At 40.9% G+C, this 19,332-nt stretch overlaps 1 protein-coding gene and 1 non-coding gene across 2 annotated transcripts; one reads left to right on the top strand and one right to left on the bottom strand.

Moving 5' to 3' along the window:
- Nucleotides 1-15,948: 15,948 nt before the first annotated feature.
- LOC113691242 (small nucleolar RNA R71) lies at nucleotides 15,949-16,055 on the bottom strand. Its single transcript, XR_003448650.1, has one exon. It is a non-coding gene; the product is annotated as a small nucleolar RNA R71 (small nucleolar RNA).
- Nucleotides 16,056-16,725: 670 nt separating this feature from the next.
- LOC113690646 (uncharacterized) lies at nucleotides 16,726-18,093 on the top strand. The gene has a single exon (XM_027208640.1). The coding sequence runs from the start codon at nucleotides 16,726-16,728 to the stop codon at nucleotides 18,091-18,093; it is 1,368 nt and encodes a 455-aa protein (XP_027064441.1).
- The last annotated feature ends 1,239 nt before the right edge of the window (nucleotides 18,094-19,332 follow it).

The following is a 19,332-nucleotide window of genomic DNA, read 5'->3' on the forward strand; positions in this document are numbered from 1 at the left end:
ATATTATTTTATTTATTTTTTAAAAAAATAAAATAAATTTTTTTTATTTTTTTCGAGCTCGAGCTCGAGCTCGAGCTCGGCTCGACTTGATTCGAGTCGAGCTCGAGCTCGAAAATTGCCAGCTCGTCGAGCTCGAGCTTGATAAAATTTACCTAAGGCTCGGCTCGATTAGCTCAAAACTCGACTCGGCTCGGCTCGTTTGCAGCCCTAATCACATGTGCTGAGCTACTTACAAGGACGCTCTTTGTGGTGCAGTTTCCCAAATTTGGAGCGCTCACGGTGTTTGATGGCAAATACGAGTGCAATTTTAACCCTGGTCCTGGTGTACCTCTGGCTTATGGTAAAAAGTGTTAGGGTATCAAGTCAATTATTTGAAAAAGGAAAAGACCAACAATTTAATAGAAAACTATATCTAGCACGAATGATGAGCAACACACAAGAATTAACGTGGTTCGGTTTAATCACTAAGCCTACGTCCACGGAGAAAAATACTTGTTCTTACTATAAGAGAAAAAATACCACAAGATTACAACTTGATTCCCAAACCCCAACTCTTGTATAACTCTCTCATCCACTAAGAATTCTCTCACTCTTTTCTTGTGTGTCTTTGTAGTATGCCAACCTACCTATTTATAGAGAATATTACTGTCAAAAAACCAAATAACAATTGGAAACCAATACTATTTCCTAAACTCATATAGAGCAGGAAATAGTATCTAGCTAAATAGGGCTTTACTTGACTACTACTTCAAGTAACTAAAACTAATTAGGAATCTAGTTACTTCCACACAAAATAAGAAATTTACCTAAAAGAAATTAAGCCAATTTTCTAACAGATCTCCACCTTGGCGAAAATTTCTTTTAGCAACACAGCAAACCATCCAAAAAACTCCATTTGCCTTTTTTTTTTTTTCCACCAAGTACCTTGGTGCCTAGCTACACACCCCAATCAATACGGTTTTGTTTTCACTTGATTCAATCGGCAAATGAACGTGTGTAGCTAACCGAATCCAACATCTAGTTGACTCGCGAGAGGGGCCTCAATTCACCCTCTCCCATAGCAGGACTTTTCCTCTCACCACCATTTGTAATTTGAGAGCATTCCTAGATCCCCTTCCGCTCCTAATCCATTGAGGTATTCAAATGTTACAAATTACCATACTTCTTCCCCATCAACAAGACCGTCTCGCCGTGTGTAATTTTCAAGGCTCCATGTGCAGCGGAAAAATGGTAACCCTCGGAGTCTAACTAGCTTAGAGAAATTAGATTCCTTCGTAACTTTGGGACATAAGCCACACCACCCAAAGAACGAATCTCTCCATTCAACATTTTGATTTTCACCACTCCAACACCTTTGACTTGACAAGTAGATCCATCACCCAATGACATAAAACCTGCATTCTTTCTTTGGAGAGTATCAAAATAATCTAATCTGGAGCAAACATGTGAAACACATCCAGAATCTAAAATCCAACCATCACGAGAAGAAGTATTATTACCTTTGAAGATTGCGAGAATATCTCCACCCGATGCATATCCAGCAACATTATCATAGTCAATCTCATCATTTTTCTTTTGATGAGGGCAATATCTTTTGATATGGCCAAACTCATGACAACCAAAGCATTGGATTCCACCCTTTCTCTTGGCCTTTGAACCACCTGCCTTAGATTCACCGCCAAATTGTTTTCCTCTTTTATTCTCACCTCTAGCAATTAAAGCAGCTTCTTGTGTCACATCTTCGTTTGCCTTCCTTTATTTTTCATGATCCAACAAAGAAGACTGCACATTCTCGAACTCTAAAATATCCTTCCCATATAATAGGGTCGTCACGACACTTTCGTAAGAATAAAAAACTGAGGTAAGAAGTAAAAGGGCCTTATCTTCTTCCTCAATATCCACGCCAACTTTTTGGAGTTGATCCAAAATTCCGTTGAACGTATTCATGTGATCCATGAGACTGCCACCCTCCACCATGTTTAATGCATAAAGTTGCCGCTTTAGATGCAACTTATTGGATAAGCTTTTAGCCAGATAAAGCTTTTCCAATTTTTTCCAGAGGTCTGCTGCAGAATCTTCCTCATCTATCACATTATTTATGATGTTGTCCGCCACATAGAGCCGAATCGTGCTCGCACACCTTGCGTCCAACTCCTCAAACTCATCATCATTCATGCTCTCTGGTTTCTTGTTCTTTCCATTCAACGCTTTGCTAAGCCTTGTTGAACTAGAACATCTTTCACTCTTCTTTGCCATAGAGTGAAACTTGTAGTTCCATTAAACGGTTGAATTGGAAACTGTATAGTTCCAAACCCCATGGTATACCACCACCCACTCAATTTCAAATAATTAACCAAAACCCCAACGGAGCTCTGATACCACTTGTTAGGGTATCAGGCCAATTATTTGAAAAAGAAAAAGACCAACAATTTAATAGAAAACTATATCTAGCACGAACGATGAGCAACGCACAAGAATTAACGTGGTTCGGTTTAATCACTAAGCCTACGTCCATAGAGAGAAATACTTGTTCTTACTATAAGAGAAAAAACACAACAAGATTACAACTCGATTCCCAAGCCCCAACTCTTGTATAACTCTCTCACCCACTAAGAACTCTCTCACTCTTTTCTTGTGTGTCTTCGTAGTATGCCAACCTACCTATTTATAGAGAATATTACTGCCAAAAAATCAAATAACAATTGGAAACCAATACTATTTCCTAAACTCATATAGAGCAGGAAATAGCATCTAGCTAAATAGGGCTTTACTTGATTACTACTTCAAGTAACTAAAACCAATTAGGAATCTAGTTACTTTAACACAAAATAAGAAATTTACCTAAAAGAAATTAAGCCAATTTCCTAACAAAAAGTCCGCGAATAAGTTCTACACCATCGAATAAGTTCCTCTCGTTACCTACTGAGAGATGAAATGTATAACTATGGGTTATGAATTCCCAAGTTAAATAAAATGTTGGAGGATAAATATATATTGTGCTTTGCGCGTTATCTCTTGCATGAACAGGTTCTGAGGAGTAGAGAGATCTGGACAACTCACAAACTGCAGTATTAAATATTGTTTCGCTGCATCTTTTAGATTAGTTTCAAGAAATCAGCACTTGCTAATTTTCTTATGAGACGAATTTTTCGATGGATTAAAGGTAATTTGGCGACGATCCTTGCTTTTTCAAAACAAAGCAGCCAATAAGTCCTCTTTAACTTTTTTTTTCAAATCACTTTTTGTCATTTGACTTCAATTGGAGACATTGTAATCCTTTGACTTTTGTTTTTGGGTCAACTTACTCTTCCGTCTTTTACCGACCATCTTTTACCGACCATCTTAAAAGGGGCAAAGTGGTTAAGTTATATTTATGACCACTGTACCAAGTCTTAAAATTGATTTGAAAAAATGAATGCCCAGAAATTTGCAAAAAATACAAATCAGGGACGAAAAAATGCATAGGAAAAATTTTTTTTTTCAAAAAAAAAAAGTCCGGCTCAAACTTTTCTTTTCCTTTTTTTTTTTGGGTGTCAAACTGCATAACTCGTACACAAATCATATTCTATTCTACAATCAGGGAGGGCCTAACAAGGCATTTACAATTTACAGGGAGGGCCCAATTCGTAAGCATTTACTTTAGGGGCAATTTTTTTTTATTGTAAGCATTTTTTTTTCCTTTATCCGTGATGTGTAGTAGTGACTTTTCTCCTCTATAAGCCTGGTCACCTGAAAAATTAGATGACTAACGTGGCCCAATAATAACGCGTAGTAGTTATGAGACAACATTTCCTCAAAATTGATCCAATAATAAAAGTTAAGAGATGATATAGACCCAAATTAAAGTTGAATTACCAAAAGTGGCTCAATAAGATAATTGGAAGACTATTTGCCCTTATTTTGTATATAAAACTTCAATTCATCATTCAAACCAAACATCAAAGAAAAATGACCCTCCTCTTTCCTGCAAATCTCAACAGTGTTTGGAGTCATGTTCAAACACAGAATTATACTAACATTCCAGGACACAAATCTTCAAATAATTTAGAGTTATTATTTTCAATTCTAGCATCAAAAACTGAGTTGCACGAGCATTTCATGAATTGCTGAAAACTAATTCATTTTGAATTCAACTTTTTTTTATATTTATACATAATTCTTTTATTTATTTACGTGTTTATTTTGCTTTTATTCATAATTGTTTGGGGTGGGTTAAACTGAAAACTAAAGTATGAAATTTGAATATTGAAATTCTAAGTGTTCTTTTTTTTGTTTTTTTTTTAAAAAACTTTTATTCATTCCAGATCATGAATACAGCAACTACCGGGAAGAGCCCCAGTTACTACCACCTATGCACGTCCTACCCGAACACGCCTAACCGATGGCACCCCAAGTCTATTTAACCGGCACTCTCCCCGGGCCACCGAGGGGAGAGCGTGCTCAGTAAAGTAAACTCTAACCAGCTCTTGCGGATGAGAGACCCCCACATTGGATAAAATATCAGCAACCTTATTCGCCTCTCTGTAACAATGCTCAAACCGAACCCCCTCTACCAGGTGCCAGACTTGTTCCACCTCTCTTCTGACAGACCAAGGACATAGGCATCGCTGCTGGAGTATGTCAATTAATACCATTGAATCCGATTGCACTATCCTGGGGATAAATCCCTTTCCAAGACACAACTGAACACCCTTCAACATGGCCAACACTTCAGCACGAAGACTAGTAGCCTCCCCCAGGTACGCCGAGAAAGCAACCAATAACTGCCCATCGGAGTCTCTAAGAATGCCACCTCCACCACTTGCTCCCGGGTTTCCCTTAGAGCAACCATCCGTATTGAGCAGCAAATCTGCTTGACCCCCTGCCCTCCACCGAACAATCCTGAACTCATACAGATCAGTCGATTGAGCTACCCTCTCGTAGAACAGCGAGAAATCGCTCACTTGGGCGGCCAGGCTAAACTGAATCTCAAATGCCGATTTGACATCTTGGAAGACCGCTTCACATATCTCCTTTACACGAACTCTAGCCCCCTCAAAAACCGCTCTACACCTCGCCTTCCAAATGTTCCAGCAGATAAAAACTGGAACAATGTCATATACGAATCTCTGCCTGCCCCTTGGAGTAGGGGACATCCACCAATCAAACAAATGTGCTCGGAGGCTATCGTGCGAACTGCCAATACCACATATGTTCTGAAAATACGCCCAAACCTCCAATGCAAGCTGCCCTGCAGAAAACACATGCTCCAGTGTCTCTCCTGTGACAAACGTACAGCAGAAGCACTTTGACGCCAACTGGAACCCCAGCTCCCCTAAAACGTCATCCAAAGGCAGTCGCCTCATGAGCAAACGCAACATGAACAAGGACACTCTCAAAGGTATTCTAGCATGCCATATGCGAGAGAACACCAGTGACCTGTTGCGACCTTGGTGGACCTCCTGAAAGGCTGATGCCAAAGTGAAGAGCCCTGACTGCGTCGACCTCCAAATCACTTGGTCTGACCCCCTTCCATTCAGTGCCGGTGAATGCATCACCTCATCCACAATGGTTGGCGGCAGAATCTGTGACAACCGACAATTATCCCAGGTGCCATTGACCATAACATCAGAAAACGAAAGGCCCGGAACCACCGAAGCCCTAAGAAAAAGAGGCCCACTCCCCAACCAATTATCATTCCAAAAATCACAAGTCCCATCATTAAGCAACCATACCATGCACAATTTCGCTTGGCGACTCACATTGACCATGCGCCTCCAAGTTGGTGAGGCAGCCTGAGAACTAACCACTTGACAAGGGTGGATTCCTTTACAATACTTTGCCCGCATGAAGGTTGCCCACAGAGATGACCTTGTGCGCAAACCCCACCAAAGCTTACAAGAAAAGGCATTATATACATCGCGAACCCGCCGGAAGCCAGCGCCACCTTCCTTCACCGGATAACAAAGTTGAGACCACCGAATCCAGTGATGCTTAATCTGCTCGGTCGAGGACCCCCACAAGAAATTTGCACAGATTCGCTCAATACTCTTGAATGTAGCCACCGGAATAACTGCAACAGATAGGAGGTGCATCGGAAGCGACGATAAGACATGCTTGATTAGCACTAACCTGCCTCCAGGCGACAAAAGCTTAGACCGCCAAGAGAGAATCCTTGCCGAAATAGCGTGACACACCTCCCCAAAGTACAAGGATTTGCACTTGCCAATGTATAGCGGGAAACCCAGGTACCGGACTGGAAAATGCTGCCTAGAGAAGCCAGTAATCCGCTCAACTACCCGCCGCCTGGCAGGCGACACTGACGGGTGCACTAAGTATCCACTCTTCTGAACACTCACCAACTGACCAGAGGCTAGCTGATACATTTCCAATACCCGCATAATATCCTTCAAAGATCTAGAAGACCCATTAGCAAATATAAGCACATCATCCGCAAAAGCTATGTGGGTGACCGGCGGACAACCCCTGGGTACCGTGAAACCCAAGAATCCCGACTGTGCAGCAAGGCTATTGAGCCCCCGGGATAACACCTCCGCGCCAATGACGAATAAGGCTGGCGACAGCGGATTTCCCTGACGGATCCCACGATTCGATTTGAAAAAACCATATGATGCCCCATTAATGATGACAGAGAACCAAACATTCGAGATTAATCTCCAAACCATGTCAATGAATCTCTCACCAAATCCAAATTTGCGCAACACACTGACAATGAATATCCACGAGACACGATCGTACGCCTTTGCCATGTCGAGTTTTAACGCTACATTTCCCCCCCTAGCCTTTTTCCTAATCCCTGACATAAGCTCCTGAGCAAGGAGATAGTTCTTTGTTATATTCTACCTTTGACAAACCCTGTCTGTTGCGGAGACACAATCTTGGGCAGTATACTTGCCAACCTGTCCGACAAAATTCTAGACAGCACCTTGTTGAAAAAATTGCACAAACTAATCGACCTATACTTAGAAAAGTCCTGGGGGCTTGGCACCTTGGGAATTAAAACAATGGATGTGGATGTTACAAAGCGAGGCAACTCCGCCCTACAAAAGAAACTCAATACAGCATTATAAACATCTTGCGCAATAACATCCCATGCGAAAGTAAAAAACTGACCTGTAAAGCCATCAGGGCCAGCAGCACTATCCCCATCCATCTCAAATACCACCCGTTTCACCTCCTCCCTAGTTGGATCAGCATCAAGAGCTGCCCTGTCTTCCTGTGTCACCATAGTAGGGATTAAATGCTCCCAATCACCAACTGACCCCCCGGAGCCCGAGAACAAATCCGAGAAGAACCGCACAGCCTCATTGGCGATCCCCTCGTCATCCTTAACCCATACACTATTCCCATCCTTCACTCTATGAATCGCACCCTGCACCCTCCGTTGCTGAACCGTTGCATGAAAATATCTTGAGTTCTGATCTCCGCATCGAAGCCACTTTGCTCTAGCCTTCTGACTCCAAAACTTTTCTTCATTTAGCAACGCGTGTCGTAGCTCAGCTTGAGCTTTACTCAGCTCAACCTGCACCTCGATCGAAGCATCCTGCTCCGTGCGGGTTTCTGCTGCTAGCACATTCGCTTCCGCCCGCTTAACAGCCTCAAACACATTCCCAAAAACTCCCTTGTTCCAATCTTGGATGGCCCGCCTGGTAGGCAGTAGCTTGGAGCACAGTATCTTTAATGGGGATCCAAAGCTCTCTGTTTCCCAAGCCTGGCGAATTACATCCAATAGTCCTGGATTCGACGTCCAAACATTTAAAAACCGAAATGCCCTAGGCTTGTGATCCATTCGCGACACCAGCGAGATCTTCAGTGGCTCGTGATCTGATGGATGACGGGCCAAATGGACCACCGAGATAGCCGGAGCACTCTCGGTAAATTCGCCATTGATTAGCACCCTGTCCAGTCTCTTCCAGATTCGTGTGTGCCCTCTCCGGTTATTACACCAAGTGAAATTGGATCCCGAGAACCCTGCATCAAACACTTCGGCCTCCTCCATGAATGACAGTAGCTCCCACCCCTCAGATCTTACGAAAGGCCGACCTCCGAGCTTCTCACTCGGGTCCGCAATGGCATTGAAATCTCCGCACATACACCACGACCTTGAGTTGGGCTTATTGGCCATTAAGTCTTGCCACAACACCCTCCGCTCCTCCAAGGTGCATTTGGCATGCACAAACGAAAAGCACAGGGACCCATCCATCCAAGGATGTTGGACCGATACCGTGACATGCTGTGAAGAACTACCTACTACAGAACACACTAGTGGAGTACTAAAAAATACCCATATATCAGCCGACAAGTTCACGACTACCAAATCGAAGGGTAATTTTAATTTAATTAAATCAATATGCGATACATCCATTTTGGGCTCACATATTGCAACAAACATTAAATTGTGCATACGAATTAACTTTAGCAATCGTCGTAGGTTGGGAGGTTTCGCAACCCCTCTTATATTCCAAAATAGACCATTAATCATGGGGTAAAGGTAGAGAAAAATTTTGAGAGTGCATTACCGCAGACCAAAGTTGCCTGTCCGACGGGCCCGGAACCCGCACCCCTTTCTTTTTTGTCTGCTTGTTGCCGTGATCCATCACTCTGGACTGGTCAATATTCAACCTGAGCACGGTGTCTCCCATGCACGTGTGACTCCCCGAATCCAGGCTATCCGTCTCCTCTTCCTCCTCCCCTTCACTCACTGACCCCCGGGGCTCCCCACGCAGATCAGTAGAATGCCGTTTCTGGTCCCTATCTGCTACCTCTTTACTTGCATTCTGCTCTCTTTGTGTTGGCCCAGCCACCGTTCCTGCAATCCCCAACTCTGCTACCTGACTGGACTCGCATGGAAGCTCAACCGTGAGACCCCCAATATCAACAATAGCCCGCGACTGCACCACTGCAGCCGCACCAGGCCTGGTTTCCTCCCGCTGCATGCGTGGTTCTGGACCAGCGCACAATTGTCCAGCAGTCGGCCACGCCTCCTTGTGGGCCATCGCCGTCTGCAACTCCGAAGCAGCGTACTGGATCTCAGCAGGCTGCTGCATGTGGCACTCCATCTCGGCCACCACCGATAGCAGTGGTGGCATCCCATTATCGTTGTCGTTGTCCTTTTCCCCCGCTTCCCCCCCGCAAGACCGAACGTTTGTGGGAACCTGCCCAAACGCCTCAGTCTCGGGGCCAGGCGTGTGGATCGTCTGATGCAGATCCAGCCCTGCAACCACAAGTGTTTGGTCCGTAGTCTTCCCCTGCGCATCAGAACTGCCCAGCTGCTCCTGCGACTCTCCACCCCGAATTAGGTCTGCTACCCCCTTGCCATTGTCCCGTCCTTTTTCCAGATATATCCGCCGAGTTGTTGGCTCTGGTCCCTTTCCCTTCCAGCGTGGGTTCTCGCGGTTGCTTCCAAATGGTTTCAAGCCCGGGTTTTTCTTGAAGCAGACATCCTCCTGATGACCCACACGATCACAAAACTTGCAGAATGCTGGCCAGTTCTCCACCTCCACCGATTGCCAAAAGCCGTAATCATTATCCCAATGTAAACTCGCTTAGCCAGCTCTCTGGATACATCCATCTCCACTAGAACTCTTGCCACAGACGGCCTGCGCAAATCTGAGGTTGCCAAATCCACTTTGAGGACGCGCCCAAGCGTGGCCGCCAGTTTGATAGTCTGGTTCTTCCCAAAAAAAGGAATAGGTAGCCCAGGAAACGCAGCCCAGATTGGAACAATCGAAGGCTCCTGGTTACTCTTGAAGTCTAGCGTCCATTTGGCTACAACCATTGGTGCGTTTTGGATGAACCATGTTCTGCGCACAAACAACCTGGCGTAGTCCTCTTCCAAGGCCGGTCGGATGAGAATGTGGCGATGGTCCAGCAGTCCCACGGCACACTCCCCCTTTAGGCCGAGAGAAATAAAGAGCTTGCGTACAGCTTCCATTGAGGGCCTAAAAGCCGGGAACCTCCCCACCAAAGCATTCCGGTAAGGCGCAGCCAAGGTCATCATCTCCTGCCTCGAGAGACGGAGCGCAGGTTCCCCACGGTAAAGAGAAATTTCGCCGATGCCTTCATGGACCACTGCAGCAGCTGACCTGCCCGCCACAACCGCCGCAAAGCTTCTGGCATTGCCACCACCCAGGTCCGGCGGCTTAGGATCCGCCATGCACAGGGTAGCGAGTTTTCCGTACCTAAAAACCCTAGCCGCCAAGCTTCTATCGCAAAAAAAAAAAATGATTGTATTCTTTTAATTTTGATTCAAAAATCTCCACTAAGATTTTTCTATATCATCTAGAGCTAGTGTTCGCTGTATTAATTCTAAGTGTTCAACCTTAACTTACTCAGTTTTTAAAGTTATATGTGTTTGATAATGAATTGAACTTTGAAAATGGAGTAAAGATATTCTTTTCCATATGGCCTAACAAAATCCTATCAATATGCAGTATATAGTTTAATACAATTATACTTTAATTTTACATTGAATTAGTTTTCAAAAGCTTGCATCTGTGAGAGGGAAAGTATGTGTTTATATGTGAAAATATATGTTTGAGAGATAGAAATGTGTTAGAGAAGGTATTCTGTATTTGTGAGAAACAAGGACGGAGAAAGAGATTGTGTCTTGAAACTGTGCAAGAGGAGGCCTTGAAAAGAAGCTTGTGGGAAAAATTCTTAACTAATCTGGTGCCAAATGCAAATGCACCTCAAATTAGGAGTGTGCAAAATCGAAAAATTCTGATTTACCAACTAAATTCGAATTGAATTCGTAATTTCAAATTCGATAATTCGGAATGGAAATCAGAATATATAATTTCGAATTCGACAAAATCAGGTCGAATTCGGTAATGGGATTTTTCAAATCGGAAATTTCGATTTCGAATTCACAATTCGAAATTGAAGAATTCCGATTTCAATTTCAAATCCATTTTTCATATTTTTATATATATAATACAACTTTTATATTATAATAATAATTTTTATATTTTTGAATTTGGTGATTCGAAAATTCCTATTTCATTTTCATATATACATAATATTTTATATATATATGTAATATAACATTTATATAATAATAATTTTAATATTCATGAATTCGATGAAATCGGAATTTACCGAATTCCGAATTGAATTCGGAGTTAGTGAATTCGAAATCGAAATCGGTCGAAAATTCTGATACCAAAATTTCGATTTCAAAGTTTTGAATTAACGATTTCGATTCCGATTCACACCCCTACCTCAAATCTTAGGGTTTATTTTTTAGATTTCCTCAAATTTTATCAAACCAAATATTCTTTTTTTAATAGAAACCTTTTCGCTCTACAAAAAGGAGAAATACAAACCAATTTATTCATTACAGTTCAAATTCAGATGATTAACAGTATTTGTTTTATTAGTGGTAGTGCAAAATGGTATCTTGAATGGTCAACCTCCACTATTGTTCAAATATCACTTGTTTTTAACGAAATTGGCTAGTCCAAGTACAGAAGAATGGGTCTGGGCTTTCGAAAGTATGAAGATGCAAAGGGTAAAGACATATTTGCTTATCCATTGTCATAGTTATTCATGGTCGATGCTGACATACACACGCTAATAATTAAATCGAGTCTTTTGTTCAAACCCAAGCTCTAGCCGGCCAAGTTAGGGCTTAGCTCCCGAACTTTTCAAGCAAATGCGAGCCAAGCATTTTCAAAACAAATCACCCAAATAGTCTCCTAATTTTTTCTCTTGAACCACTTTTTGTCATTTAACTTCAATTTGAGACATTGTCGTCCTTTGACTTTTACTTTTGGGTCAACTTGGTCACCCAACCTTTACCAACCATCTTAAGAGGGGCAAAGTGGTCAAGTTATATTTTTGACCACTGTACCAAGTCTTAAAATTGATCTTAAAACAAAATGAATGCCCAGAAATTTGCAAAACATACAAATCAGGGACCAAAAAATGCTTAGGAAAAAACTTTAAAACAAAAAAAAACGTCCACTTGGGTTTTTCATCAAGAGTGTATAAACAAACAAAAGTTAAATAAAAGGGAAGGAAATGTTAATTTTAAAGGCATGGGTTTTCATGCAATAAAACTTATCTAACTAATGCCCACTTGTTTTGGACCGTTATGTGGTAAAACTAATGTTATCACCTCTATAATAATTCTAGGGTCAGTTAGAATTTAAATATTGGAAGATAATTGGGCCAAGTTTTAAGTTGTGGTTTTGGTGATAATATGAGAATTTACCAATATTGACATAATGACCCTTGAGCTTGCTATTTAATTTGCTATTTTGAGTGCAATTGCTCAATAAAATTCTTGACACTCACTTGTGGGGTGTCTTACTTAAGGCAGTCGTTCATTCTGCTGCTTGCTTTGTAGGAAAAGTTTTGAGTACCAAAGACAGGTTGTGTTCATGAGGCTTGGCTATTAATCCTATGTGTGAGCTGTGTGCTTTAATGCCACTGAAACTTTTATCTCATTTGTTATTTGCATGCCCGTATTTTGGATTTGTACAGGATTGGGACAGGAAGCTTAAGTGGATGATTAAACATATTATTGCTTCCAACAAAATTTTGTTTGTCAAGTGCAGAGGACAGCTTTTTGCAGCAACTATCTACCAAATATGCATGGTGCAGTAGGAAGAAGTTAGTTATTATAAAATTGCTATATCCCCCTGAGTGTATGTATTGTTCATTTGACACTTAAAAGACATCCGCGGTATGTACTAGGACGGAAGCACATAGCTAGGACCCAGAAAAATTTGCAGCTATATGTTGTGTGATGCGGTCCTTGGAGAATCAGGTTCGTACCAGACAGAGGAAAGATCTATCTTGATCAGATTATGGAATAATATCTTGTTCAGGTTCGTATTAGATAGAGGAGATCCTTCTGCATGCTTAAAAATCTTGCAATGGTAAATCACACTCGTGTTGAAGCTATATTTGCACTGCTTTAAAGATGTATTTGTCGCTTTGAGGGCAAAATCAGGCTCATTTTGTCCCTCTACATCTTTAAAAGTGGCCGTATTGAATATATTGGTGAAAAAGCATAAAATCATTAACAAAATTATTCCAATTTATTTATAAAATGTTACTCCGTTTTGGGAAACTATGTGTTGTAAGAATGGCTTGATATTTTTCTAGTAAACATAACTACTACATTAAAAACTATAGTATTCTTAGAACTATAGATGTAAGAGTAAGAGTGAGAATGAATACTAGTCATTATGTGTTAAATTTGACAGCTAAAATAGCGTACAATACAGAAACAAAAAAAAAATGAAAATGGTTTTGCTATGAGCAGAAAAGGAAAAAAATAGGGTTCAAAATTTATGTGTAAAAATATCTTTTTGGCACAAGTTTTACAATTGTGGTGTCAAAGAAATTGTTACATTGGTATCTCTTCCCTTCCTTAAATATTTTTGTAAATAATGAACTTATACCCTAATGATTAAATAGGTTGTCAAAAAAAATATTTTGTCCTTAAATAGGTTGTCAAAAAAAAATATCTTGTCAAAAAAAAAGTCAAATATTTTGGGAACTTAGTTTTTTACTTTCTCAAAATTTTTTAAAAAAAGCTATATTTTAGCAATTCTTGTCACTGACACTTCACTCTCTAGACCAACTTTTATCAATGTAAAATTGGTGTCATTAACAATAGCTGAAGTAACAAAATAAATAATTTTTTCACTATTAATCAAATCTCTACATGATGGATAAATAAAATCAATAACTAATTTTTCTGTTTTTATGACAAAATTATTTCAATCATCTCTTCTCTTACTAATTTTTTTGGACAAAATTACTAACTTTTCCTGTTTTATAGTTTGAGGTTTCTGTTGTGTGGCGAAAATAAAAAATGGTGCATGATGCTTTGAGTTCTAATAGTTGTTGATGGGGATATAATTATGCATTTTATTTGTGGTTATTTGGTCTTAATTTTGGCAGTTTAGTATGCAAAGTATTGGATTTCTGCTCATAATTAGTATTTGTGTTAATTGTAGGTGGTAGGCATGAAAGATGATCTCGCGAGGTAAATTTCCAGAAGACTTTTCGTCTCAGGGCGTGGCCACGCCTTAGAAGGTGGACAAAACCGAAAGACGGACCATGGTCCACGTGAACCCGAAGCACTGGATTGGAACCTTAAAACAAAAGTTGTGGGCCTCCTAACCCTTTGAAGACTACTGGCGGCTACAAAAGGCGGAAAAGACCAAAAGAAAAGGATTTGACGTTTGTGAATTGAGAGATTAGCTCTAGTTTTCTTATTTTTGTTCCCTAGCCGTCAGACGCCGGCAGACCTTTTTTCGTTTTCGCATCTTCGTCTTGGACTTTTCTTCTCTCGGCTTTTGCTTTATCATTGTTAGTCGCTTAGCGGCCGGATTGTTTTTCACTTCGTCGTGGGTTCAGCAAAAACATCATGAAAACTATGAATTGCTTCATGATTATGCGGCAAGGCTAGTTCTTTTATCTAGTTGAGGAATAAATCAAGGATTGGAGCACCATAACTGTGAGATTGTTTTAATTGTTTTATTTTTAATTTATATGTTCATGGGTATTTGATTATTCTCTATTTTTCCCTGAATTATTATTGTTTAGATTTATTGGATAATTAGGCCTATTATTCGATTGTCTAATTAATTGATAGCCAATTAGGATGTTGGCGCATAGCCTTTAAACATCTTGATTAGTGGCAAACGAGACAATTTCACCGCCTCGCAAGCGGTCTAATTTGGATCGTGGGGATAATTAATCTAGCCTAAATAAACCCGCATGTGTGTTTGTCATCTAGAATTGGGTCTTTCTAATTCTTAATGCTGTGGCTACATTAAATCCTGTGAGCGTTTCTGGGGTTGTCTAGTCACAAGAGGGTAGTTTATGAGCGTCTCTTGACTACCATAAAATTAAGGAAAGATTGGTGGTTGGGCGCGTCACTTGACCACTATAACCAGTTTATTCGTGAGTATATGAATTGTCTTTTGTATCTGTGATCAGTTGTGTGCTTCAGTGCCAAGATTAATTCCTTGACTAGGTTGTTTTAATTAATTGTTATTTGTGTAATTTGGTTCCTGCTATCTTACTCAACTTTAAATTTCAGTTTTTATTCCTTTTTAATTAGTTGGTACTACTGCTAAGAAAACCCCCCCCCCCCATTTTTCTGTGTGATTTGCCTACCTGTTCCCTGAGGAGACGACCCTACTCACCACTATACTCATTCAGTTTTGGTAGTAGGTCTAATATAAATTTTATTTTTGGTGGTTTGACACCCACCAAATTTTGGCGCCGTTGCCGGGGAACTGGTGTTTGAAGTGACTTATTGCACAGGCTTTAGTTTTTATTTTTATTTTTATTTTTATTATTATTATTTTTTTTTTTGATTTTAATTTTAATTTTTATTATTTTTTTTAATTTTATTTTATGCCTCGATCTTCTCGTACAGGAGAATTAGAATTTGATCCAGAGATCGAGAAGACTGCAAGAAGGTTGACCAAGGAGGCAAAGTTGCGTAAGCAACAAGATTCAACGTCACCTTCAGAATCTAAGCAAGAGTTTGTTTTCAGTGATTCATCAAGTGAATCTGAACAAGAAGAAGTGCATATTCCCCGAGTAGCAATGGCAGCTCCAAGAACTTTGAGGGAGTTGGCAACTCCTAACGTGAACCAGCAGCCATTATGCATTACATTTCCTAACACGGAAGAGGCATTTGAGCTTAAATCTGGTCTTATTCACTTACTTCCTACTTTTCGCGGTATTGCAGGTGAAGACCCACATAAACACTTGAAAGAATTTCATGTGGTGTGCTCCACAATGAAACCTCAAGGAGTCACTGAGGACCACATCAAGTTGAGAGCCTTCCCTTTCTCTTTGGCAGATAAGGCTAAAGATTGGTTATTTTACCTGCCGTCTGGATCCATCACTACGTGGGAAGAATTGAAGAGAAGATTCCTCGAGAAATTTTTTCCTGCCTCTAGAGCCGCCAATATAAGGAAAGAAATATGTGGAGTTAGGCAGGCGAATGGGGAAACTCTATATGAGTACTGGGAGCGCTTTAAACAACTGTGTGCCAATTGCCCACATCATCAAATCCCGGACCAGCTCTTAATACAATATTTCTACGAGGGATTATCACCCATGGATAGGAGCATGTTAGATGCAGCTAGTGGCGGTGCTCTGGTTAACAAGACCACAGACGAAGCCACGTTATTGATCTCCACCATGGCTGAAAATTCCCAACAATTTGGAGTGAGAGCTGATGGAGCAATAAAAAGGGTCAATGAAGTGAATCACTCTGACTTAGAGGGTAAACTATCTGAGCTTACCTCTCTGGTTCGTCAAATGGCAAGGGGGCAATTACAATCCGTGAAGACTTGTGGTATCTGTGCTGCTCCCGGACACATGACTGACATGTGCCCAACTCTCCAGGAGGATTCACCTGAACAAGCCAACATAGTGGGAGATTTTTCTGGACCACCACCACGAAAGAATGATCCTTTTGCACCCACTTACAACCCAGGGTGGCGAAATCATCCTAACTTTAGCTATGCTTCAAAACCACCTGGTTTTCAACAACATTTCCAGCCACGACCACCAGTGCAACAACCATCCACTTCCAATTCAAACATGTCTCTTGAAGATATGGTGAAGTCACTGGCCCAAAGCACGAGTCAATTATAGCAAAAGGCTCAAAGATCTCAGCAGGAATCTCACAGATTTCAACAAGAGACTCGTGCTAGCATTAGGAATTTGGAAGCACAGATGTCTCAATTGGCAACTTCCATGGGCAACCTGGAAAATAGCAATAGAGGGAAGTTACCATCTCAAGTAGTTCCTAATCCCAAGGAGAATGCCAGTGCAATGCAATTACGGAGTGGCAAGGAGGTACAGTCTCCTAGGCGTGCCCACGCCGAAGAAGAAGAAGTGCCTAGGAAGGTGGAAGAGGAAGATGAGAAACAATCCTCTGAAGTCTCAAAGAAAGTTGACATTCCTCCTCCTTTTCCTGGCAGGCTTACAAGAGCCAAAAAGGTAGAACCTGAGCAAGAGATTTTGGACACCTTCAGGAAAGTGGAGATCAATATTCCTCTATTGGATGCTATTAGGCAATTGCCTAAATATGCTAAATTTTTGAAAGACTTATGCACTAATCGCAATAAGTTGAGTCTGGATGACAAGGTGAAGGTGGGAGAGAATGTCTCAGCGATGTTTCAAAGGAAATTGCCTCAGAAATGCAAGGATCCAGGTATGTTTACTATACCATGCATAATTGGCAATCACAGAATTGAAAAAAGCATGCTTGACTTAGGTGCTTCAATAAATGTCATGCCTCTTTCAATTTTTAAAGTTTTGAATTTAGGACCCCTCAAAGAAACTAGGGTAATCATTCAACTAGCAGATAGGTCTAATGTCTACCCTGAGGGCCTAGTTGAAGATGTTCTAGTAAAGGTCAATGAATTCATTTTTCCTGTGGATTTTTACATTGTTGATATGCATGATGAATACTCTACTGATTCAGCAGTGATTCTTTTGGGTAGACCCTTCATGAGTACAGCAAGGACTAAAATAGATGTACATGAAGGGACTTTATCTGTGGAATTTGATGGAGAGAAGGTCACTTTCAATATTTTTGATGCAATGAAGCATCCTATGGATACTGAGTCTGTAAATTTTGTTGGCATGACTAACACCATTGTGCAAGAGAATTTTGAACAGAATTTCATGGGGGACAAGTTGGACTTTGTCTTACAACAAGGCAAGACCAATTTGGAAGTGGACGACATGGAGGAGGAGGAAGTCAAAGAAGCTATCATGTCTTTACATTCACTACATCCGCTTCCAAGCAGGTTTGAAAATTCTTTTCTACCATTACCCACTTCTAATGAAAGAATTCTACCTTCTGTTCAACAGGCACCTAATGTGGAATTGAAGGAACTGCCCGAGCATTTGAAATATGCTTACTTGGGAGATAACCAGACTTTGCCTGTAATCATTGCCAATGATTTAACTGCGTTGCAAGAAGAGAGGCTCTTACGGGTCTTACGGGAATTTAAACCAGCAATTGGATGGACGTTAGCAGACATCAAAGGCATCAATCCATCCATTTGCATGCATCACATCCTTTTGGAGTAGGACGTAAAACCCGTGAGAGAGCATCAACGCAAGCTCAATCCCGCAATGAAGGAGGTGGTGATGAAAGAGATTCTCAAACTCTTAGAATTAGGAATTATTTTTCCTATTTCTGACAGCCAGTGGGTAAGTCCAGTCCATGTTGTTCCCAAGAAAACTGGAATCACGTTGGTGAAAAATGAAAAGAATGAGTTAGTGCCAATGAGATTGCAAAATGGGTGGAGAATGTGCATTGACTTTAGGAAGTTAAATGCCGCAACTCGGAAAGACCATTTTCCACTCCCATTTATTGATGAAATGCTTGAGAGGTTGGCAGGTAAGTGTTTCTTTTGCTTTTTAGATGGTTACTCTAGATATTATCAAATTATTGTTGCTCAAGAGGACCAACATAAAACTACTTTTACTTGCCCTTTTGGAACTTTTGCATATCGCCGTATGCCTTTTGGTTTGTGTAATGCTCCTGGAACATTTCAAAGATGCATGATGAGTATTTTCTCTGATATGATTGATAATTGCATTGAAATTTTCATGGATGATTTTACAGTATACGGTGATTCTTTTGATCAGTGTTTAGACCATTTAACAAAGGTTTTAAAAAGATGCATTGAAACAAACTTGGTTCTTAATTATGAAAAATGTCATTTCATGGTTAAGGAAGGCATAGTTTTGGGCCATGTTGTTTCATCAAGGGGTATTGAGGTAGATAAGGCTAAAATTGATTTGATCACTAGTCTACCCTACCCTACTAATGTCAAGGATATTCGTAGTTTTCTAGGCCATGCAGGTTTTTACAGGCGTTTCATAAAAGATTTTTCAAAAATTGCTCAACCATTGTCTCGCCTGCTTCAAAAGGAGGTGCCATTCAACTTTGGAGATGATTGCAAATTGTCCTTTGACACACTCAAGGGTATGTTGACCACGGCACCAATCATCCAACCCCCAGACTGGAAGCTATCCTTTGAGCTCATGTGTGACGCCAGTCAGTATGCCGTAGGAGCTGTGCTTGGACAACGGAGTGGGAGGTGCAGTCACGTGATATACTATGCGTCAAAAACATTGACACCAGCTCAATGCAACTACACCACCACGGAGAAAGAGCTTCTAGCTATTGTTTTCGCTTTTGAGAAATTTAGATCATATCTATTGGGGTCAAAAGTAACGGTTTACTCTGATCATGCAGCTTTGAAGTATCTCTTGTCAAAAAAGGAGTCCAAGCCAAGACTCATTCGTTGGGTGCTCTTG

The sequence above is a fragment of the Coffea arabica genome, chromosome 5c, assembly GCF_036785885.1.
Source record: "Coffea arabica cultivar ET-39 chromosome 5c, Coffea Arabica ET-39 HiFi, whole genome shotgun sequence".
NCBI lineage: Eukaryota > Viridiplantae > Streptophyta > Magnoliopsida > Gentianales > Rubiaceae > Coffea > Coffea arabica.

What these genes read in the sequence shown, in the direction of transcription:
- LOC113690646 (XM_027208640.1), top strand. Translation starts at nt 16,726, where the DNA reads ATGTCTCAATTGGCAACTTCCATGGGCAACCTGGAAAATAGCAATAGA.